Source organism: Salminus brasiliensis, chromosome 6, assembly GCF_030463535.1.
Source record: "Salminus brasiliensis chromosome 6, fSalBra1.hap2, whole genome shotgun sequence".
Classification (NCBI taxonomy): Eukaryota; Metazoa; Chordata; class Actinopteri; order Characiformes; family Bryconidae; genus Salminus; species Salminus brasiliensis.
In genome coordinates, this window is record NC_132883.1 from 37,690,618 (window position 1) to 37,716,604 (window position 25,987).

At 40.6% G+C, this 25,987-nt stretch overlaps 1 protein-coding gene across 1 annotated transcript; it reads right to left on the minus strand.

The window, feature by feature from the left end:
* Nucleotides 1-6,557: 6,557 nt before the first annotated feature.
* On the minus strand, nucleotides 6,558-8,426 carry nppal (natriuretic peptide A-like). Its single transcript, XM_072681053.1, has 3 exons — nucleotides 8,176-8,426; nucleotides 7,258-7,516; nucleotides 6,558-7,096 (listed from the first exon to the last, which is right to left on the minus strand). The coding sequence occupies exons 1-2, from the start codon at nucleotides 8,257-8,259 to the stop codon at nucleotides 7,265-7,267; spliced, it is 336 nt and encodes a 111-aa protein (XP_072537154.1). The 5' UTR covers nucleotides 8,260-8,426; the 3' UTR covers nucleotides 6,558-7,096; nucleotides 7,258-7,264.
* Nucleotides 8,427-25,987: the final 17,561 nt, after the last annotated feature.

Genomic DNA, 25,987 nt, shown 5'->3' on the forward strand with positions numbered 1-25,987 from the left:
GTTTTCTTGGTTCCTTCGCAAAACAGATGCTTCAGAGGAGATTTTTTTTTCAGAGGAGCTCTGTCCGTTGTGTGTATGACCCCAAGTGAGCTGTGGAGCTCTTTTATACTTTACGTTCTGCCACGCGGAGTTATGTCAGGAATTGCCTGCTGCATTCCAACACCTACTCTGATAAAGCTAGCTGTCGGAAATAAGTCCTTTTAAAGCTTCATCATTGTAGATATGGGCCATATGACATAGCCTCTGATGGGCTTTGTTTAGAACCAAGCCCGGGAATGTGCGCTTGTGCTTCCGTGAAATTACACACCATATGCTGAAAATACCTGCACAGATCAAGTAATCCATTGTAATCCTTTAAAGGGAGTTTGGGAGCATTTTATTGTTGATTACTTCCTCCTCACACGCTTCAAATCAGCAAACAGTCCAAACATTATAAATAAAGATGATGTGGTTAATGATATGTGAAGACTTTTCTACCCTCCCCTCTTCATCTCCATCATTAACAGGCTGCTATTAACCTTGCTAAATATGGCCATAATTGGTTTAGTTCTTCCTAGTCCATGTGGATGGCTTTATGATGTTTCACAGCTTACAGTGTAAAACACAAAGGTGCTAAAAAAGGACTGTTTGGGGTGATTCCATAAAAGAACCACGCCTATTTTTTTTCTGGATGGATGACATTTTATGTGTGAGTACAACAAACCTGTTTAAACAACCTCTGTTTAACCCTTTAAACAACCCTGAAAGTGGTATTACAAACTTCTATTACCAAGGAAAGTGGTTAGTGTAGTGCAACAGATAACACCACTACCTGCCACTGAGCTTCCACACCATGTGGGAGACTGGGGTTTGATTCCCGGTATGGGTGGCTATGCTGCGGTACACCAATAAGAGTCCTTGGGCAAGACTCCTAACACTACATTGGCCGACCTCTGTAATACAAGTAACCTTGTAAGTCGCTCTGGACAAGAGCGTCAGCTAAATGCCGTAAATGTAAAAGCAAGGAATAACCCGCCAGTTTGCACAGAAGTCCTTGTAGTTACTAAATAATACACCTTAGTGTATAATATGTCTTGGAGTGGTAAGGGGTTAAAGATGTAAAGTTTTTTTCTTACCACAGAAGCCACGAATCATCTCCAGAACCTTCTTTGAATTTCCTCAATATTCAGAGTGAGGCCTATATGTAGTTTTAAACACAGCTGTAAACATGTCTCAGAGTAATAATACTGAGCACCACAGGGATCTCTCGGTCGCTCTCTCCTTGATATAGTGTATGATACCCAAGAAATGACTAATGCACATCTTTTCCATTGGGAAAAGGAATTAGATTGTACTATTATTATTCACATCCGTGTCCACTAACAGAAATCCAGCTTACCGAATGACTCATTCTTTGCTTCATTCACTCAATACATTCATTCATTTAATAAGGATATCTGTCAGGATATTTGTCGCTGTTGTGCATTGTAAATCATGAGCTAATGGTAGTAGTTAAACTCTGGGTTTAAATGAAAACCAATCGGAAACTGTTGGGTTCTTCAGTTTCAGTTTTCAGTTCAATTTCAGTTTATTTCCAGAGCACATTGAAAAAGCCAAAGGTGACCAAAGTGCTGTACAGCTGACAAGATAGTACACAGTACAAAACAGGAAAAGGCACATCATACTAGATCAAAATACAGCATAAAATACATGTCGGTCCTCTTGATTATAGAAAATACTTTGGATAAAAGTCATAGTCTTAGACCCAATCATATGCCATGAAGGAAAGACAAGTTCCAAGTTGAGATAAAAAGTTTTTGGAGGCAGTTGAGGCAGATCTGACCCCATAAGCCAATGTACTCCACAGTCTCTGGCAGGTATAGAAAATGTACAGACACCCCCTATGTTTTAATCGAGAATGTGAGACAGTTCATTATAATTTAGCAGTGGATCGTAGTGCCCCGCATGGAATACATGGACTAATCATGTCACTGATATACTGTGGGGTCATGTTCCTCAGGGGCACCTGAAAGGTACAAAATTAGAGTTTTTCATAGTGATTGGAAAGTGTAAGTGCATGTAAAAAAAATAAAGCAGAGTGGTTAGTAAGTAGCAACAGCCCACTCCCACTACCAAGCTCAGTACTTAATTTTAGACCAAAATGACCCCAAACGTACAACTATAGCTGTCAACCAACTTCAGTTCCTATGTTGATGGATGCTGGATGTGTTGAGGCGTTTTCTATTAGTGTATGTCTTGTAATTCTCATGATCAGCAGTAAAATATATGTGTGTGTGTGTGTATATATATATATATTTATATATGTGTGTGTGTGTGTGTGTGTGTGTGTATGTATATATATATATATATATATACAGTCATGCCCGAAAGTATTCATACCCCTGGCAAAGTTTGACTTAAATTTACTTTTATTTAACCAGAAGTTATATTTTTGCCTTGAAACGACACAGGCATCTCCCAGGAGATAACACGATGATGTACAAGAGGCATCATTGTGGGAAAAAGTATTTCTCAGCTTTTATACACATTTGAACAAAAAGTGGCATGTCCAAAATTATTCATACCCTTTGAAAACTGTCACAGTATATGGGACAATCCAAAGTTCTATACCATTCCAAATAGTCCAAGCTGTTTTAAAGCATCCTAATTACCCTGATTCATTGGGAACAGCTGTTTTAATCAACTCAACAGGAGAAAAACAGCAGCTCTCTGCAGTTGGTTTGTGGACAGTCATGGCTAAGACAAAGGAGCTCACTAAGGACCTGCGGCTGTGCATTGTGGCCGCTCACAAGTCAGGAAAGGGCTATAAAGCCATATCAAAATGTTTTCAAGTTCCAGTGGCTACAGTGCAAAGTATTATTAAAAAATACAAGAAGTTCCGCACTGTGGAAAATCTCAGAAGATGTGGTCGGAAGCCAAAAGTGACACCTGTGCTGGCCAGGAGAATAGTGAGAGATGTGAAGAAAAATCCAAGGATCACCACCAAGGCCTTCCTGGTGAATCTGGACTCTGCTGGTGGCGACATCTCAAGGCAGACAGTTCAACGGACACTGCACACTGCTGGGTTCCACGGACGCAGGCCAAGGAGGACACCACTTCTCCAGAAAAGGCGCACAAAAGCCCGCTTGACCTTTGCAAATGCTCATCTGGACAAAGAAGAAGACTTCTGGTGTTCTGTTTTATGGTCAGATGAAACAAAAATTGAATTGTTTGGCCACAATGATGTGTGCACCATTTGGCGTAAAAAAGGAGAAGCCTTCAACCCTGTGTTGAAGGCTTGTTTTTCAGCCAATTCAGCTTGTTTTTTTGGGTGTTTTTCAGCCAATGGACCAGGGAACTTGATCGCAGTAAATGGCACCATGAAAAAAGAGCAATACATCAAGATTCTCAACAACAACATCAGGCAGTCTGCAGAGAAACTTGGCCTTGGGAACCGGTGGACATTTCAGCACGACAACGACCCAAAACACACAGCCAAAGTGGTGAAGAAATGGTTAGCAGACAAAAACATTAATGTTTTGCAGTGGCCCAGTCAGAGTCCTGACTTGAATCCAATTGAGAATCTGTGGAGGGAGCTAAAGATCAGGGTGATGGCAAGGAGACCCTCGAACCTCAAAGAGTTGGAGCTCATCACTAAAGATGAATGGGCAAAAATACCAGTGGAGACATGCAAAAAGCTGGTCAGCAATTACAGGAAGCGTTTGATTGCTGTAATAGCCAATAAAGGCTTTTCTATTAATTATTGAGAAGGGTATGAATAATTTTGGACATGCCACTTTTTGTTCAAATGTGTATAAAAGCTGAGAAATATTTTTTCCCACAATGATGCCTCTTGTACATCATCATGTTATCTCCTGGGAGATGCCTGTGTCATTTCCAGGCAAAAATATAATTTCTGGTTAAATAAAAGTAAATTTAAGTCAAACTTTGCCAGGGGTATGAATACTTTCGGGCATGACTGTATATATATATATATATATATATATATATATATATATATATATATATATATATCAACAATGACAGTGATGTTAAAAATACTTATTAGAGTGAATAATAATAGTGCAGCATAATAGGGATTGTAACAGAAGGTTCATATTTGTTACCTTTGTTTGAGTAACAGTCTATTATCTGTCTAAGCTTCTGGAATTGCACTTCCAATGCCGTTTCTATCATTATGCACTACGGCCACCCAGTCCAGCATTTCTACATATTGCATGTAGGCCAGCATTTACTTCATGACAGGTAAATAGTAACTAGTTATGTTTGTTCAGTTACATGTGCTGAAGTATAACATTAAGGTCCATAAGTCTTTGGACACTAACACAATATTTGTTATTTTGCTTCTGTACATCACCCTAATATATTTGCAATAAAGTAATCAAGATGTGAGTAAAGTGTAGGACCTCCAATTTTATTTCAAGGGGTTTAAGAAACTCTGTGGTAGCTACATGCAAAGGTAATGCAGACTGGCTGAGTAGTTCCTATGTTATAACGGGGCGGGGGGGGGGGGGGGGGGATTGGGGGACCACCAATGGTTCCAAAGAGTTAAGGAGGTTAACTTGTTAAGAATGTCAGCCTTTTTTATAAAGCCCCTCCATTTTCGAAGGCTCAGAAGTAACAGGGCGACTGATGAGCAGTTTCATGGCCAGGTGTGAACTGTTCCCTCATTAATTCATGGCAATTTAAGGACATAAAAGATCTGGAGCTGATTCCAAGTGTTGAATTTACATTTGATAGCTGTTTCTGGGAACCCTCAATATGTGGTCCAAAGAGGTGTTGATGCAAATGAAGTAGGCCATCATTAACCTGAAAGACGAGCTATTAGAAAGATAGCAAGAGCTTGGTGTGATGAAGTGGCCAAATCAATAGTTCTGTACATGCTTAAAACAGAAGGAATGCACTGGTGAGCTCAGCAAAACCAAAAGAAACCAAGACTAACTTGCAGATGAAGAAAAAATAAAAGCATACCACAACATCTGTCAAATATGATGGAGGCACTGTTATGACATGGGCATGCATGGCTTCCATTGAACTCCATTGTTTTACTGGTGTTTACTGAACATTTTACTATTAATTGAAGTAGCAGGATGAATTCAGAAGTGTATAGAGCTATAATGTCTCACATTAAATGAAATGCTATAGTTTGAATAGTTAATATGAATAGTTTTTTCTTTCTGCTATAAAGTTGCAATTTTGGAGTTACAATGTTTTTGCGTGACAGAAACGATATTCATAGTTATGTAGATTTGTCCAATTACTTTTGAGCCTGTTAAAAAGAGGAACTACGTAAAAAATGGTTAGCATTCCCACATGGTTGATGCGATATTACTGTTAAATCCATTCAATTAAATCTGAAAGTCTAGACGTCTGTAAACATCTATACAGAGACCAACTTACATAAATTATGTTACCTTCCAAATGCTTTTGGACCTGACTGTACTAAGTATGTTTGTGAGAAAGTAGTCAATGTCTTGTCAATGAGCTATATTTTTGTATGTTAGAAGTTACCAAATCTGAGCTATTGTTCCCACCTCTGAAGTTTAAGGTTTACAACAATGCATTACTTATCTTAGAACTTCGTAGCAGAAGAAAATACATTTTTTAATGTAAGTGAATGAGGCAGCATTAGATGATATTTAGGTAAAGGTGCACGTATTTGTCACTGTACTATGTACAGCGAAATGTGTCCTCCTCAGTTAACCCATCTGTGGTAGTGAACACACACACACACAAGTGGCCTAGGGGAAGTGAGTACAGTGCCCAGAGAGCAGAGCGGGTAAAGGGCCTTGCTCAAGGGCCCCAACAGTGGCAGCTCGGGAATCGAACCCACAACCCTGTTATCAATAGCCCGGAGCTCTAACCGGCCTGTGTCTTTGGTTTTGTTTATCTTAAAGAGCACCTGACATGTCCAAATAGTATGTTTTTGTGGTGCTAATTTGGTTGTTTTTACTTGTACTTTAGATCTTTATGTCATTATTTCATATAAAAAAACACATTAACGGCATTTAGCTGACGCTCTTATCCAGAGCGACTTACTCATATTACAGAGGTGAGCCAATGCAGCTACCCAAGGACTCTTATTAGTGTAGCACAGCACAATCGCTCAAACTGGGAATCGAACCCTGGTCTCCCACATGGTATAATAGCTCACTGGCAGGTAGTGGTGTTATCTGTTGTGCCACACCAACCACGCACTTATTTACGCACAAAACACACAACTACTTGAGTACCATTCAGGCTACTCTACCTACCCCTTTACTTATGATAACTGAAGTAGCCTGACAATTAAGAAATATGTCACTAATATAATCTTCCCTGATGGTACTTATGTGCTCCTCTTTAATCAAAAGCTGCCTACAAAGTACATATTATGCCAGGAATCTCTATACTATCATGGAACTGGTGGACAGCATATCAGAGAGACCTTGACCTGAGAGCTCTACTGGTCAAAAAGCAGAAAAGCTCTGAGCATTTACTGTAAGAACATCTCTATAAGTGTTCCAAATCACCAAAAGCACGCTTTCAGTCCCAGCAAAAATACCAGCTCATCACAGTTATTATGCAAAATATTTATTTCGCTTCCACATATACACTCTATGACATGAACAGATTTGGACAAGAAATAAATAGATACATTGAAGAAACGGTAAAAAGCAGCAGATAGACGACAGGATTACAAAAAAAAAAAAGCTATTTACAATTCTACACAGTTGCCACTGAAAACAAATAATACTCAGACAACAGAACGTACACTGGACAAATAGTGCATTTAATTGACCTGCTTCAAACGTGCTCATTAACAAACATCACACCAACAAACTTTACAGCTGAAGCTTTTAGTTTACTTTTGTACTTTGCACCATTTTTAAGACATTTTTATGCATGTGTGCTGAAGTGATGTACACCTTTAGAAGCAAGCCAATCCAAAGCAGGATTTCCTTCAGTGAGCTCTGAATACACATCCACTGTAAACTTCATAATAGTTATAATAGTTAAAAAATTAAAAATATTACAAAAAAAAAAAGATATGCCCTGCCCGAAGAATTTCAAGTAAGGAGGGTCTCAGTGCCCTCTAGTCCAGTAGCAATGGTGCCTGCAGGAAAAAAACAACACAATTACTAATGAATATTTAGTGAGTATATTATATTAAAACAGGACATAGAATAATATGTATAAATGAAGTCAGGATTACCCCCCCCCTCCCTCCTCCCTCTTTATTTCTCAGCTCAGGTGAGTTGCTTAGTGTTCAGTTACCTGGTGCTCAGCAGCCCAGTCCGCTGAACGAGCCGATGCGCTCCAGCCTGACCCCGAAGCAGCTGCGCAGTCCACCCTTCTTGAAGCGGCTCCACGAGCGCTTGGACACGGCCAGCAGGTCTCCCAGCACGCGCTCCAGTGCGCTCTCATTGCCGGGCTCCTCGGGGCTCGAGCCTCTGTGCTCCATTGCCGTGTCTTCTGCTGTGCCCAAGTAAGGCAGATTGCCCTCCTGCTCCTCCTCCAGAAGCTCTTTGAGGGTCTGAGGATCGAGAGGGAAAATGGGGGGTGCATTAAGGCACGCATGCTGGTATGCTGTTGTGTAGATCCATAAAGAACTAATGATGAACAAGACAGAGTTTAGGCACTATTTGGGGGTACAAATAAAAGCTACAGTAAGGCTACTGTATTTTTTCCTTTTTTACAAATGCACGTTCAGCGTTTTCATGACTGTTTTTAAAATTTAATTAAAAAAATATATTAACTTGATAAGCAACGTATAACAGCTGCAAAAAATATACAGATTTGTTCCTATAGAACAGATACAGAAGACAACAATAACAATAACAATAAAAGAGAGAAGATAAAAGGTTTAGGCCTTCAACCCTTTGCTAAAAAACATTAACAGGAAGTACATTTCTAAGTACATTTCCAGATCTAATATAAAAAGACTCTTGGATGAAGCGCACAAAAGTTTGAGCCGGGCTGGAGCCAAGCAACAGACTTGATCCAAGTGCGTAAAAGCGTTTCCACGCCACCAGAAAAGGTAAATTGGCCACAAACGAAGTAGAAAAAGCAAAAAAAAACTAAGTAAGTGTTCATGTGCAGTTTACCAGCAACATTCACTTTCCGCGTGCACGTTTTCATGAGCTCAGTTCAAAGGAAAGTGGCTGTTTTTGCCGTGCGTAAAATTGGACTCACCTGGAGACCGGAGAGCGGTTTGGCACCGGCCAGGTTGAGCAGCAGCAGCGAGCACAAGCAGAGAACGGAGACGCTGGAGAACATGGTGGGTGGGTTAAGAGTGTGTGTGTGTGTGTTTATGAGTGAAGGAGTGAGTGAGTGTGAGTGTGTGTGAGTGCTTGGCAGGCTGGCTGGCTGGGTGGAATGGCCCGGTGGTGTTGGCTCGTTCCCTCGCCCTTCAGCTGTCCCACCTGGTGCGCTCTTATATGCGCCGAGCTCTCGTCACAGCTCCTGCCTGAACAAACGACGGGGGTTGGAACAAGCAGATCCCCCCTCCCCCTATTATACACACCCCCTCAGCAAAAGTCATGCGAGCTGAGGGGCGAGTGTATCCTGGCAGTGGGCGGAGGAGAAAGGGTGGGGGGCGTTAGACAGGTAATCCACCCCCACATGAGTTTAGGATGGAGGAGGGGAGGGAGGGAGGGGGTGCTCATATCAAACCAGTCTGATCCTGCTGGCTTTGTCTGTTTGTCACCTTCCTGAAGTTCCTTATTGAATATTTGACACAATAAATGCTTTTTGAAGTCTCTTAAGGAAATGCAATATTAGAAACTGATGTTTTAAAATGTATTAATTCATTTATTTAAAGAGCTAAATTATCCAAAATGCAAATCACTTCTGTAAGCAAGTCATTTCCCCCTCAGTTATTCAAGCTACCAGTTAACCAAACTGAACTGAGCGGAAGGTTAGATTCGGCTTATTGAACACAACCAAGCATGAATGCAGCCAGTCCTGCTGAATGTGACTCACTCCTATTGAAGACTTATGCAACAGGTTGTTCAAACGAAGGGGGCAACTACTTTTTCACACAGCTGATCTGTATAGTGAGGACTACCATCAGAGCAATGTTGTCACCAGAAAAAATGACCAAGCACATTAGACCATCGAAGGATATTAAATAAATAACATTAATCATAAGTTGCATATTAATATAAAATATATTGAATAAATAAAATATTAACATTAAATATTAAGGATAAGGATGGTAGAGAGAGAGAGAGAGAGGGAGGGAGTCGGGAGGCGGGCAGAAGGGCGGGGGGGGGGTTGTTTCATAGTAAAACATCAAACTGTACTAAGAGTGCTGTAAAACATAGAGGTGTAAACCTTGTGAGCTTGTGAGCCTGTGTTCACTGATGGAATCTTGAACTCACAAGGCATTTCAGATGCAAACCTGCAGAAGTACGCAAAGAAACTGCCCCAACGATACACAGTCTGATACACACCAGCTGCCTTTTAAAAGAACAACACAAAGCTGAAAAAGTACATGGTTTGTTTAGATGTTGCTGTTGTCAGGACTGGAATCCGAGCACTTATTTTGTTACACAACGACTGATCAATATGAGTACGATAGCACAGGATGTTTTGAATGTTTTGAATGCTTGGGCTGTTGCCTGCATGAACTGTGCACAGCGTCTTCAGCTTGAAAAGTCTGCTGCTTTTTATAAGAACATTTATCACTTTCTATAAACATAAAACAAACAGTTGCAACATGAAGCAGCTTCAGTTGGAAAAATGCTACTCGGAGGAACTTATTCCTCTGAAATGACCTTACTGAGCAACAGTGACATCCATCTGGGAAAATGAAGAGTAAGCATACACTTTAAACAGGTGCTGGGCATTAGCATTCTGTATTATGTTTTTAATGACAGTCATTTTGTGTGCCATATAAAGCAACAGTACAAAGTAATACAGTGCACAGTAACATTATACAAAGTAACATGGTATAAAGGAACAGTTTAAATTAACAGTATATAGTAACACAATGCAAAGTAAATGTATGAAGTAACATAAAAGACCATACAAAGTAACAGTACAAAGTAACACTGTGCACAGTAACATTATACAAAGTAACATGGTATAAAGTAACATACTACAAAGTTACAAGGTACAAAGTGACAATATAAAGTAACACAATACAAAGTAAATGTATGAAGTAACATAATACAAAGTAAGACAATACAAAGTAACAGTACAAAGTAACACAGTGCACAGTAACATTATTCAAAGTAACATGGTATAAAGTAACAGTACGAAGTACCAGTATATAGTAACACAATACAAAGTAAATGTATGAAGTAACATAAAAGACCATACAAAGTAACAGTACAAAGTAACACAGTGTAGAGTAACATTATACAAAGTAACATGGTATAAAGTAACATTACAAAGTAAGTAACATACTACCAAATCACAAGGTACAAAGTGACAATATAAAGTAACACAATACAAAGCAAATGTGTATGAAGTAACATACTACAAAGTAAGACAATACAAAGTAACAGTACAAAGTAACACAGTGCACAGTAACATTATTCAAAGTAACATGGTATAAAGTAACAGTACGAAGTAACAGTATATAGTAACACAATACAAAGTAAACATATGAAGTAACATAAAAGTCCATACAAAGTAACAGTACAAAGTAACACAGTGTAAAGTAACATTATACAAAGTAACATGGTATAAAGTACCACAATACAATACAAAGTAAATGTATGAAGTAACATAATACAAAGTAAGACAATATAAAGTAACAGTACAAAGTAACAGTATGAAGTAACATGGTACAAAGTGACAGAATAATGTAACACAATAAGAAGTAAAAGTATGAAGTAGCATGCTACAAAGTAACAGTAAAAATAACAGTATGAAGTAATATGGTACAAAATTACAGTATAGAGTAAAACAATACAAAGTAACACCATACAAAGTAAAAGTACAAAGTAACAGTACAGAGTAACACATTACAAAGTAACACAGTACAAAATAACCGTGAAAAGGGTTTTGGGGAATCAAACAAATGTACATTTTTATATTAATATTATACTGTTACATAAATTAATATAATTACAAGACTAAGCCAACTGTTTTGGCCAACATGACTAGCATGAACAAACTGGTCCACCAGCATGACCAGCATCAGCAGCATCACCACACTGGTCCACCAGCATAACCAACAAGACCTGGATCAAATGCAACATAGACTACGCTGCTCAAGAGTTGGTTAACCAGATAGCTTACCAGAGTAGGGTATATTTTTGCTTTTGATGACCAGCTTTTCAACCACCTTGATCGTCAAAGACCAGCTTAGACCATCTAAACCAGCTACCAGCAAAAGCTGACCTTGAGCTGGATTTTTCCACAGGGATGATTTGTTTGTGTGATTTCTGACACAGTATGCTTTAGTAACTCTATAAAATGGAACAAAATTACAAATGAAAAACTTTTAAGGTTGCTGTTGCTGCTGTTACTAAACCACCAGAAAAAAACAACAACAGATGGGTCAACTGTGTTACAAATATACAAACAAAGTTCAGTTGATTCCGTTCTGAAAGGAATGTAAAAGTACACAACAGAGATTTGTTAGCATCAAGCCACAGTCTAGACACTTGCACTTTATGGCATTTTGCGAGATGAGCGTGACTGAGGCCTCCATTTTGATACTCTTGGTAACATTAGTTAACTTGCCAACCATGAACAGGTATTTGCATTCTGGCTAACACAGTTACCATCACGTTACAGTACGCACAATTCACAAATATCACAATTTTTTAGCGAGTTTCTGCAAGGCCTGTGTTTAGGTATGCTGCATATGCTTGCAAAAACAAAAACCTTCAAATAACAAGCATGTCTTGGCTGACTGATTGTATTTCTCAAAGATCTACTCGTTTAACCCGCAGTTATTTCTGTTTATCAATCTGTCTGTATGTCATTTTCTCCATGGACTACCCTGTATCTATTTCGAGCTCCCACATTTCAGCTGGGCAGCTTCGTCCTCCCCCAGCACAGATCACTGAGCACTGCTCTTTCCGTGATTAAGAGCCATAGAGCTAATTACGATTTTTAATGGCAGGCTGTGCCAGAGTCTGTTCCACACGTCCTTTATCTGAAGGGCAGATCATTCGAAATGTCACACACTGAGGTGGCCAAGCAAAGCTTTAGGTAAGGCCTCCACATCACTGGAGGGTTTTCCCACTTATCCTAGTCTCCTCGGCCATTCAGAAGTGAACGCGACTTCTGCGGCTAACCCAATGTTAGCAAAAGCCGGCTCACTTCAGCAAAGTGCAATTGTTTTAGTAAGATTTTACACAGTATGTTTCATGAAATGATCGTAATGTTGAAAGCAAGCAAAGGTATCTGCCAGAAGGGCTGCAGCATGCTTTGCTAACTGTTGTCCTGTAGGTGCCAACAGCCACTAAAGCGCTAATCAGTCCCTGTCTGCCTCCATAATGCTTGCTTCAGTTCCGCCCTAGCAGGAGACCATCGCTCATGCCAACTCTTTCTACCTCCCTCGCTCACGCAGGATGGCGCTGGGCCTCGAGGCGCAAGAGCTGGGGCTCTCACATGTTCCCTGGTGTTGCAACTGAAAAAGCCAGCAGGAATGTTATAGGGAACAGAAGCATTCATCTTCCAGGATCATTTTTATTCAGCCTCCTGCATTCTTCTCTTGAGACTCGAAACTGGATTTCTTTTTTAGCTTCCCTTTGGCAGTTTCTCAGTGATTAAAAGGTTCTCTTATGTTACATCAAGTGTTAATTGCCCATAGAGACGACAAATGACAGAATTACATAATGACAATAGATCCATATTACAGCCAGCTGGTTAACTCCTTAACATTCCAAGGCTTTGTAAACACTACGGCATATTATTCAGTAACTACAGAGACTTCTGTACAATTTGCATTTTACAATACCTGCATACCTAATCATCACACACTTCATTCACACCATGTCAAGTTGCAAAGTACTCTCCAATAGGCTTGACTATGAGGTTTAACCCTGCAGACAGTGGTGGCTCAGTGGATAAAGCACCGGGCTATTGATAACAGGGTTGTGGGTTTGATACCCAGGCTGGGCAAACCTTGAACTCTGCAGCAATGGTTGCCCACCACTTTGGGCAGATATGGTCACTGTGTGTGTTCACTGCATAAATGGCTTTAAGGTAAAGGCCAAAATTCACCTGCGGTAATTATGGTTGTCTTTTCCAAGACATTTTTGGTTAGTAAAATGTTTTCCAAACAGCTTTGGGTTCTTAAAATGTTCAATTTAACATTTTTATTTTACATTTTATAATGTTTTTACAGTAATGTGTTTTTAAATCTCACAACTGAAGATGGGCTTTTCACATTTGGTAGGCATATTAAAAAAAGTAATGGAAGTTTATCATTTCATCTTTTGTGTTATCAGTATAAATTCAGAAAATATTTGATTGATGCTCTGATTCTTTAGTTTGGAAAGCATTTTATGTCATATTTATTAAATATTATGCATCAGTATGACACCACTGTGATAATGTATCAGATATATGAATGTTTAGCAAAATAATTAGTAAATAGTAAAAGTTTTAGTTTGGAGAATTTACACTTTAAACATAACCATAACTTTATTGTTTGTCTGAAGACCAGAGCACACAGACCGGACAACCACGAACAAACACAAATGTTTGTTTAGTGCACCACAGCTGCTTACGTTTGTTTGTATGGAAATGTTTGGTCGAATTCAAAACTACTAAATTCATTTGTGTTTGTTTGTGTTTGATGAAATTCAGGCAGTTGGCTAGAATGTTTGGGGTTTGTCTCAGAATTGGGAGCGATGTGTGATAAACGATAAACCGATATGATGCAAACATCATACTAATAATAACCAGTCAGATCAAAGGTAAGGCAAGAGTTGTCATGGAGATCAGTGGCTGCATTCCTTAACGGATATAAACCATGACATCAACAAACAGCAGCCTTAGCGTAGCCTGTTTTTTGCTAGCAGCACCAAGTTTGCTAGTTCACACTAGAATTTAAACCTCCTCTTTGTTAGCGAAACCACTGCAAGCCAGCACAACTCAATGACCTTTACACTGTTGTTGCTTGGCAACAATGAGACAGGCAGACAGAAGCAGCGTTCAAAAAAACTCAATGTAAACCTCAGATTTTTCACCTTCATGAAAACACAGCGTGATCCACGCGACTTATGTGATGACATATTTATTTGTAAACAATGTAGTAGAGGAACACTTGAGTAAATCTGAATTTTTATTAAATGATTTCTTTAACTTCTGTTCAGCCATTTGTTTTATTGATAGACACTCACACACAATTGATAGGCAGCATGAATTGTGTACATACTTTTGTCCATTTTATAATGTCCAGACTACAACACTAAAAACCATATCTTTTGAGCATTTTTCTCAGCAATGTAGGCCAGTGCAGTCTGGAACCTGACGGTCCACCACCTGTGCCTGGTTGGTGATGTCACTGTATGTGTGTAGATATAAATAAATACATACAGACCCCGATTGATCAGTGCTGTCAGTGTGTTTATGCATTATCGATCTGTATTTTGATGTTTACCATGTTTACTTACTCTTTGGGTCCTAGTGTTGACCTATTTAATCTGTCTCTTTGTATAAGCCACTCTTACAATTAAAAGGGACTTCACGGTCACAAAGTGTATGAAGACTTTTATTGAAGATATTCGTTCAGAACTCATAACACATCATTCTCACTTTATTTAGAACTTTAGCACCCCATAGATTATCTACAGACGTTAAACTGGTAAGTAACTATCTACTGAACAGTGTTGTGGTTAGGGGCAGGTGCTTCATTACATGACCTGTTGCCCACTAAAATCATGGCGGTAAAAGTCAGTATTGTCCTGAATCGCTAAGCAGCTTTACTACAGGCACTACATTTCCCACAATGCCCCAGCATCTTCATTCAGAATTATTGTAATTATCATAATAATTAGTAACAAGTAATGATAGTAATAGTAAAAAATTCACTAGTAATAATATTAAGCAAGGAGAGTGGTACAGATGAGCCCCTCTAAATTCTGCGTGTGCCCCACTACATCTAGTAGTCTAGAAATGCCCTTCAGGGGCATGAGTTAGGAATAATACCAGGGCTAAATTCAGACCAGAGTAGGGTTTAGGTTATTTGCTTGGTTTCCAGGTGTTGTCCAGAATAGGGATGGGTTCCCCTTTGATGTCTTTGCCCTGAGGGAGTTTTCCTTGCCACTGTTGCATTTGGCTAATTCACTTAGGGCTCAGACCTCAGATCTCTGTACAGCTGTTTTGTGACAACCTCTGTCACAAAACTCTCTAAAAACCTTAAGCCATATCAATCTACCCCCAATTAGGAGGCCAGACTGTTTGAGAACTTCATAAAAAACACCTCCCCTCCTTTCCTAGTACTTTATTTTAGACACCTACATTGTTCTTGCACTCAATCAATTTAAGAGGTCCATCTTCTTTATGCAGACAGGCAGGTTGTCATGAATAAGAAGGTATTAGGCAGTTTCCGCCCATAAGACCACTATTGACCAGAGCACATATTTACAAAGCTCAAAGCTCATCTAGGATCTCTTCCTGTCAATAAAGTCATCATAAATAAGACCGGAATCTGACCCTAGATCAATACTCCTACACTGAGAACCTTTATGAATACAGGCCCAGAAGCATTGAGACTGGCAGGACAGCGATAGTGAGTAGGTGGTCACTCTGGTTTATCAGGTACAGTGGTGGTGCTGTTGTTCATACACACATCCGTTCCACTGTTAAGTGAAGAAGATACAAGCCAGGTAGGCCTTCTACCCTATGAAAAGATCCTCCACCCTGAAGACCAACAGCCTTGATGTGCATCCTCAGAGGTGTAGAAATCATCAGTGTTTGTTGGCGCATCATTGTTGAGCACCTTCACAAGCTCAGAAACCAAGAAAAGTTCAACTCAGATGTCCAGGAGACTTCTGTAAAGTTGTGTTTTTCTACAGTGAATGACCTCCGCTATCACTGGTCTACTGCTTATCCCATAGCACTCTGCCTTTTTCTACTGCTTTGTGTAGAGGTCAAAATTTGAGCCAGTTTTTGCCGGATCACTGCCCATCAGCCCAACAAAGGTTACACGTTTGGTAGTCTCAAAGGCACTGTCTCTCTGCTGTCTTCCCGCATTGCGGCCAAGAGTTTGAGAGGGCTACTGTAACATCCTCTTACTCCAACTGCATTAAAAAGCCAAGCCGTCTGTGGCATTACAAATGCTGGCCTCCTCTTCACTGGCCTGTGTGCATGACCATGAACCCTATGCTAAGCCTCCAGACCCTCTACTCCCACTCTCTTGATTCAGGCTGTATTTGAGAATACTTTGGAATATATATATATTCTATTGCTGAGTGATGTGATAGTGATTTCAATCCAGAGCATGGATCAAGCCTGCTCATTAGTGCCCAACTGTGTGAAAGTCTTACAAGACTAATTGGAAACGAAGTGTTAGAAGTTGTGATCTCTAAAATGGCCTCTACAAATAATGAGTACCTATGACCAATGCGAAAGTTCTTCTGTTCTCAGTGTAAGTAAGTACCGGCCAAGCAAAAAAGAAAAATCAGGCCTCTAAAAGTTCACGGTTTAAACATTTTAATTATTTTAATTAATTTAATAAATTATAATTGGGCTTAAAAAATTAGAATTGACCAATGACATCTATTGTCTAACAAGCTTCACCTGACACCTAGTTAGCAGTGATGGGCAATAGCCTTTCCAATACCCAGTTATACCAAGGCCAGTCTTCAAATCAAATCAAATCAAATCAAATCAAATCAAATCAAATCAAATTTCATCCCACCTCATCCCCAACTCTCCCACTCATCCAAACTCCAACTCATCCAAAAAGTATTGGATGGAGCACCATCCATCCTTCCAGAGAACACAGTTCCACTGCTCCACAGCTCAGCGCTGGGGGCTTTATACCCCTCTAGCCCACGCCTGGCATTAGGCATGTTGCCAATAGGTTAATGTTTATCTGCTCTAGAGAGTTTAGAGGGACTAAACTAGCTGTGTGCACATTTGACCATCAGTGTCGGCAATGGGTGCAACTTAGAGCGACTGAATGAATTGGCTAGAAGGGGTGTCCACAAACATTTGGGCATAGTATTATTCTGCATTTAAAGTGTTACATAACTTAGTCATAATGATAAATAGCCAGTTTATGTTTCATAACAGCTAAACTTTGCTAGGTGAAGGATTTCAGTGTCAATCTAGACTGTATACATCGATTAGCCATAACATTAAAACATATATAAGAATAATATTGACTATCTTGTTACATCAAGCACCTGTCAAGGGGTGGGATCCAGGAAGCAAGTGAACAGTCAGTTTTTTAAGTTGATGTGCTGGAAGCAAGGACCTGATGTGTAAGGATCTGGGCCACTTTGATAACAGCCAAACTGTGATGGCTAGATGACTGGGTCAAAGCATCTCCAAAACAACTGGCAGGTATTGTGGGGTGTTCCCAGTATGCAGTAGGTTAAGCATTATGAAGATTTCATGGTGTTAAGACTCGGCCTCCAAGTTCTCCATATCTAGTCCATGGAGGCCCCACCTTGCAACTTACTGAACTTGACAGATCTGCTGCTAATGTCTCTGTGCCAGACGCCACAGGACACCTTCAGAGGTCTTTTGGAGTCCATGTCTCCAAAGGTCAGCTGTGTCGGCGGCGCAAAGGGAGCCTACACAATGTAAGGTGGATGGTCTTAATGTTTTGGCTGATACTATTTGCGTATGCAATACTAAAGTAGAGATTTTTTTGCCTAATTTCCCACAGAAGACTGGATTTTCATGAACAGCCCTCAGGCAGAAAGCTGCGCTGTCCCTTTGCTGAAGTGTCACAGCGTCCATTATCAGCTGAAACTGATTACAGCCCCCTACACAAATCAGGTCATAGAGCTGGCAGGACTGAGGTACTGTAAGTGAGCATGACCAACGTGCTGTTTACGAGCAATCAGCTCTTTGTCTGCTATGGCTCACACAATCAGGGGAAAGCACTTTGAGAACAAGAGCTGGCTCGCTGGATTGTTGAGCAACACGCTGTGAAGGGGAGTTGTGTGAAGTTTCAGTTCACGCAAGGACGTACCAGGAAAGCAGCATCGTGGTCCATGTCATGTGACTTGGCTGTTGCAGACGTAGCTGCCGTACCCTATTTGGTACGCTGTAACCTGTCAGTGTGTTTTATGGTCAGATCAGAATGAGTGTGAACTTATGACCTTTCCAGGGCTGCCACCTCAGCCCTGTAAAATTCCTGGACATTGGCTTGATTTGTGACTAAACGTTCGGAATGGGTAGCTATGCTAACAATACAGCCCAAGATGGATAGACATCAGTTCAGCTACAGAACCTAATCTAATTGTGTAGTGCTGGATCATGCCTGAATACACTATCTAACCAAATGTTTGTGGACACCCCTTCTAGTTGTACCCATTGCAAATGAACACACAGACAACTTGTCTACTCCCTGTAGAGAGTTTTTTGCTAGTTAAATAAGAGTCTTTGGAGCAGAGAAATATGAACCTATTGGCAGCATGACTCCAGGCATGGGCTACAGGGATATAAAGCCCCCCAGCAATGTGCTGTCAAGCAGTGGAACTGTGTTCTCTGGAATAATGGTGCTCCATACGATACAATCCATACTTTTTAGATGATTTGGGGAGCTGGAGATGAGTTGAGGTGGTGACCATCCAATATCCTGACCTCACTAATGCTCTTCTCATTGAATGCAATCAAATCCTCACAGCAAAGCTAAAAAATGTAATAAACCTTTCCTGGGCTGTAGATACAGTTACTCCAACTAAAGCAGGATAAACAATTTTTAATACCCTTGATTTTGGAGGGGGAATAAACAATGAATGAGCAGCTGTCCCAATACTTTTGTCTATTTAGTGTAAGTGCACCAACAATAGAACAATAGTTCCTGCAGTGAGAGTGAAATTCTTTTGTATACATATTATGTAAGCTTAATTTGAGAAAACTCTACTAGATCTGCCTGACGTTTTGGAGATGCCTTGACCCAGTGGTCTAGGCATCATTTTGACCCTTGTCATGATTCTTACGCGTACCCATTTGTCCTCCTTCCGACACATCAGCTTCTCTGTTCACTTGGATTCTGGGTCTAGGAACTGTTTTTAGGAATTGTTTTTTTTCCTGGACAGACAAAATTCAAGACAATCCAGGGAACCCAGGACAGGTGGCAGCCCTAGTCCTTCCCCGTATTTCGTTTCTTCTTAGTCTTTCCTCATTCCTTGGGGATTAGACATCCCTTTTTGTGGTAGGTCTAAGTCATTAGCAGCTCGTTAGCAGCTGTTAATGATGCATACTGTATGTGTGACCTTAGTTCTGAGTAACTTTCCCTGAAAGAGGCTAAGTGCAACACTTCATCATCCTAGCCAGGGAAAGATCAGCACACTGTGCCTTTGTTGAGTTTATGGGTGGGCCTACACTTTCTCTGCACATAATTGCCGGTGTTATTGTACCGTTTTCAGCTAATCCCACTGGAGATTCACTGATTCACATTTCGGGGAACTGCGATTACATCTAAGTGTGGATGATGTGTGGAACTGTTATTCTTATCTTTATACGAGTGTGCTGTATTTTTATGGAAGTAAACATATTATTGCACTTTAGTGCTTCCAAAATTAATGATCTACCACCTTCTGGGACAGATATGACAAAAGAACCAGCCAAATCTGACGCCGACACAAACCATCCAAAATATGAGAACTTTGACCCTCGGCATTACTCACACATATTCACGTCTCTTGGAGGAATCTCACAGCTGATAGCAGTCAGGACGGCCTGTTGTACATGTCCTTTCGGAACTGAGCCTGTCAGCAGCATCTTCACACATTGCTGGATGACACTGCCATCCAGTTTTATCATTGGGGTGTAGGTGCAGTCCGGCAAGAATGCTAGCCCTAGCGAGCAGCTGGCCAAAGCAGCATGCTAGTATGCTACGGTTTTTCTATTCCCATTCACAAATGATTAAAGAACGTTGCTAAAAATACCCAGTAAGGATCTTTGTAAGTGCAACCAGGAAAGTCAGGTTGACGTTTAACCATCTGCAGAAGGGTGTTTTATCCCAGTTTATTTTGGGTTTCGCTGGAGTGTGGCAGGCGTGACGTGCATGTAATGATTGATTTAACGGTTATCCCAACCTGGATTTACGGCCTTCAAGGTTTGCAAGACTCGGCAGATGATCGCAACTGATTGGCGTCACCGTAAAGATGCTCTTCAGAAGATGGCATAGGTTTCAAGGAAATTACAGCCAGGCTGTCATGATCTAACACAACCACCAGCAAACCACACATGCAGACAACCAATAACTAAAGAAATGATCTAGAATTAGGTCTCGTTCTTGGTATTTACCAGGAAAACAGTTGATAAGAAAAGTGAATTACTAGGTAATTAGTCCAGGGAAATGACGTGCTACCAGGTAGATCCAAAGCCCTCAGAGAATTCGTTAGAATTATGTTTTAGTGGAATTCCTCATAGACACACATATTTAAATGCAGGTGAATGCATATGTATGAGAGGAGACCTCCCAGCTGAAAACAAAGATCCAGTCTCAAATAACAAAAACCAACATGAGCAATTCTCAGAATATGATGTGACACTACTGTGAAACTACAGAACTATTGCTATTCATTTTTCAGTATTAAAAAGGCTCTTAATAAATGCTCAGTGTTTATTCCAGATAATCTGAAGCAAACTTTGAGCGTTCATTACGAGCCTTTCAATCCAGATACAACTAGTTCTTCAAATGGCTATCAATTCCTGGAGACCGTTTATGGTAATAGGAAGCCATTTTACATTACCATGAACTTGAATGGACAAGTTAAATATTGTTCAAGAGTCATTTGAGAACAAGCGGTGGGATCGGTGTAGCATGCAGCTCTTAAAAAAGTGCCTTGCCGTGCTGCCTGAAGTGCTACAGTATCAGTTTGGGACTGTTAGAGGAAGGGTTTACTGACACTTCTTAAGATGTCCAGTCCCATCCTGTCACGGCCCATCCCATCAGCACGCCCATGCACTCCATTACATCATGACCTGGGGGGTCAGTCGCTATCCGTCCAGCTGCATTCCAACACGCTATAAGGCCTCCGCATGACATGAGTGTTGTAACTTCGGTGCTGTCGCCTCTCACAGAGATAAAGCTATTTTAGTGGAACTAGGGAACTAATTCAGCCTATATTTAGCCTTGGTTAGGGCTATATTTAACTCCAGTCACTCAAACAAGACCACAAACGTTCCCATTCATGTCAAATCCCACAGCAAGGAGGTGTTTTGATTGTCATCGTTTTGGTAGAATTAGCTTGTGTTAATGTGAATGCACCTGTGTGTGATTGATGAGTTCTTTAGTTTAGCAAAAAATGTCATTCAGGCTAACAAGAACATGTAGCACACAATGCCATAACGCCTCACACTGACTAAATTTAGAGTGCTGGTGTGGGTCAGGTACAGTTTTATGTTTCAATTATGCTTGGAATTATCTTGGACTCCCAGCGAAGGTTGGGATAAGGCTAAGGTTTAAACATGTGCACCAATTGAGAGCCAGGACCTTTCCTCTTTCAGGATTATTATCTGGGATTATGCCAATGCCTACCAAACACAAAACGTTACCCTAATAATAGCACCCGCCATTCTAGCCTTTATCTAGCAACAGTTGCTAAAAAACACTGCATTTATGGGTGGAGCATAAATAGGCCAAGTTTATCTGATTGACTAGACCCAACTGAAAATTGTCAAAAGCCATAGAACTGTGACAAGGCTCCAACACTTGAAACATTTTATTTTTACCCAGATATACTTCATACGGCTTATATGAGCAAAATCTAAATCCAACCGGTCAGTTATAAGCTATCAGCGAGAATCAGCAATGAACTGTGACTTGCTTCTCATTTTCACTCGCAACAAGCAACAGCTGAAGCGTAATGTAGTCAACAAAGAGTCGACTAGGTTTCCATTCTCACACAAGAGGCGGCGTTAATGGGTATGGAGTTGGGACAGATAACTTGCTCATGGGCTTTTAATGACGTTGTTCCATTTGGGAGCCCCCGCAATAGCTTGAGGTGTTTTTGTAGAGTGTATCTACCAATAAGTATGATAGAAATGAACTTGCCCACAAGATAGTGAAAGTTTGTTTGTCAGAACTGACAGATAGATTTAGTTTGGTCTGTCTCTGGTGTCCGTCAGACAATTGTTGACACTTTGCCTTTGAAGTTTCCTTTTCAGTTCATTTGAATTTAGTTAACCTGCAAATTGATTTGCTAATTGATAATAAATAAGCACTCACTGAGAACATTTAAGAAGCATTACACTAATACTGTCTTCAAAACAGCCTCAATTCACCATCCACAAGATGTTGGAAACACTCCTTTCAGATTCTGGACCATGTTCTGATGATTGCATCACACGGTTCCTGTTGATTTTTCAGGAGCACTTTTTTAATACTGCAAATCTACTGTTTTACCACATCCCAAGGTTGTAATGCCACTGAGAACTCTTTATACCTTCCATTAACATGCATTTTCTGTTACTGTGGATCTTGGCTTGTCTCTCTCTCTTGCTTGATAGATGAGAGCAGTATTAGAGAGTGAGTTTCTTTGCGGTTTAAAGTAGTCCATTGCATTTTCTGATTGAGCTGATGTAGAACCCCCACCGTTCCTCTAGACCGTTCACAGTCTCCTGGAGAAGAGAGACAATTTTGATGAGAAACCATTGTTTACAGAAAGTGCAATGGAAAGTATGCAAGGTTTGAGCTTTTTACACGGGGAAGTAGAATAGGATCTTATCTGGAAACAAAACGCATATAAATATCAGGTGTAAACAGGCCCAATGTACTTATTGAACTTACTGAACTCATTGTCATGTTCATGTGACCAGAGTAAGATGACTTTTGCTTTGCGACATGGTGCATTATCATGGGTATTGCTGTGAAGGGATGCACCATCAGCAGCAATACTAAAAAAGGCAGTGGCATTTAGGCGATTATTGACCCTAAAATCTGTGTCCCTCTGCAGAAATGAAGATTCATCAGTCCAGGTCACATTTTTCCACTTTTAAACTGTCCAGTTTTGGTGTGCCCACTGCAGCCTCAGCTTTCTGTTCTTGGCTGACAGAAGTGAAACCCTATGTGGTCTTTTGCTGTTACAGGCCTCTTAGGGCCTTAAGGGATCTGTAATGGGTTCTTTGCTTCATAAGAAACATGACGCCCTTGTTGGTGTTTAAAGATGTAGGACAGATGATCTTCAATGTGAAACAGAGACACAGTAGCAGCTCTATTGGATCTGGCTCAACAGTATGGAATGCTAGTTTACTCAATTAAGAAAAGATGCCAACTTTAATTCCTTTCTTTATCCGTTACACATCCAATACCCCCAGTTTATCTCTACATCTGTATAGCTGCTGCATGAATCCATTAGTGCTTCTTTAGGAGTCATTAAACTGTCTTTAGCGCTCCCAGCCCACTCCCCCGCAAACTGGCTGACAGATATGAATGACTGACCGTGGGGCTCGAGCTTCCCTGCAGTGGCGGATGCTGGAGCAGCAAAGCTAAAAAAATCACTACTGCCAGGATAAAAGATGCATTTTCCCCCTGACATTGTCCTTTTCAATGCTATATTTCAAGGACAGAGTTTTGGAATAATCTGGACACAGGGTGGCCAGGGGCTTTTAATAGCTTTTGCTTTCTAGTTTCTTTCTGTATTTTAGTTTTTCACCTTTGTGACTAACAGCAATGACCAGCTACATTCTAGACTTTAATAATTAGTCTTATTATTAGTCTTTTTCATACAGATTTCGCAGGGCTTACATCATAGGGCACGTCGGTGAGGTCCTAATTAATGGTAGTCCATTGTTATATTCATGTATAAGCCATGACTGCCGTCCTTTGAAATCTCGCCAAATGCCCAAAAGCACTGGCTGTGCCATTCAGGCTCAAAGCTCCACTGAATAGAATAAACATGAACAAGAGTCACAGGGAGTGATCTGCATATTTGCCTTTTGTGTTTGGTCCCTTATGCCAGGGCCACTAGTGCTCCCTGCCCCATGGTGCTGCCATTTCTGGGGTGGAATGTGGCGAACCCCTTTGCGCTAGGTGGATTACTGAAACACATAGATAAAATGGGCAAATGTCCTGTAGTAGGAGTTTTTGGACAGAGACTTAATCTTTTTGCTGGGTTGCTTTTATGCATGCTGTGATTCTCCTTTTGCAGTTTGTTTCTTCTAGTTTGTTTTAAACCAGTTTGTTTGGGGAGTTTAATTCACATTTACACCACTGTGGTAAATACAAATTGCACTTGGAGCCCAAAGGACAGCTGTAAACATGCATTTGTTGACAAGCAAAAGAAAAGAAAACAGGCAACCGCAACATCGGAAGTGAAACTAAGTGAACCCTACACAACTTGGATGGCAAGCTAGCCAACACTACCAGGAGAATCCAGGCGTCAGTCTGGTGGGGGTCTAGCTGGCCTGACACGGGTAGCGGGGGAGCCTGGTGGACAGTCTTCCATTTGTGAAGTGGGTAGTCATTACCTCAGAGCAGGTAAACTGAAGGATTAGTGATTAGTTCTGACTGGATTTATAAAGTACAGTGAACATTGAACAGTATCAGAGTGTTGCCAATGACTCAGGCAGATCTGACTATAGCGGCTTAAATATTAGAAGAGTGCCAGAAGGTAACACAGGCATGGGACTACCCTGAAACACTGACAGCGCTAGTTAACTAAACCCCGTACCTACATTATTAACTACAACTTAGATTATGATGTAGATGTTAAGTCTCATAAGGAGTGCTAGAATACACACACAGTAGAAACTAGAGAAAGGGAAGCGCTGCAAATCAGAGGAGACTAAAATTTTGTCCAGAATATGGGCACCAATGCACCAGTTTAGTGAACCTGACAAACAAATTTTCGGGTAAAGAGAAAACTGTGTACATTTGATTCACCTGACCAGTGCTCTTACAAATGTAGATGAAGTTGGCATGAATTCAGCCTAACTCTAGACCACAGAGGGCTGTGTAACTGAATTTGGCATTTGCTGCAGGGGGAACAGATTGTTTTCCATCTGAAGGGTTATTTAGACAGCGTTTTTCATCATGTGTAGTGTCACCATGGTGATGCTGCCTTATACTGACAGCGAAAGGTTGCCTGATTTATTGCGATGACCTGTGAACATGCCTTAACCTGCCCTGTTCAATAGTCAATGCAATCCGAAGGGAAATATGTAAAGCGGTCTCAGGGAGCATTCAATTTAGAGATGATCAAAGACAGCTGGAGCAAAAGGCATGGTGAATGGTTGCCAAGTGGCAAAAATCTGACAGTGAGACAGCAAGTGTGGTTTTATGAATAGCGATACTTTTATATACCAAACTCATTTAACTGGAGCTCTATACAAACACTCACTAAGCAATTTATTTGGAAGACTACACTAATTCTGGGTAGAGCCTTTATTTGCTCTCAGAACAGCCTGGAATCCACACAATGTTGGAAACATTCCTTTGAAATTCTGGTCCATGTTGACATGATTGCATCACACAATTTCCATTCTACCAAAATTCAGATCAGGCGACCGGTGAAGAACCCTAAACTCATTGTCATGTTCCTGATACCTTAAAAGTTGGAGCTGATTTTTGCTCTTTGTGACATGGTGCATTATAATTCTGGAAGTAGCCATTAGAAGATGGGTCAATTGTGGCCATGAAGGGATGCCAATGGTCAGCAACAATACTGAAATAGGCTGTGGCATTCAAGTCATGATTGCCAGAAAACATTCCCCACACCATTCCACCACCTCCACCAGCCTGGACTGTTGACAAAGGGCAGATTGTACTGTGAAAAGTATGAGATCCTTGAGGAACTTTTGGAGGTTCTTCAGTTTTGAACAGTGGAGGTGCCTTGAGGACACTTCAAGGAACCTTTGTGTTCTAAAGAACTTTTCTTAAATGTTCCTCAGAGCACCT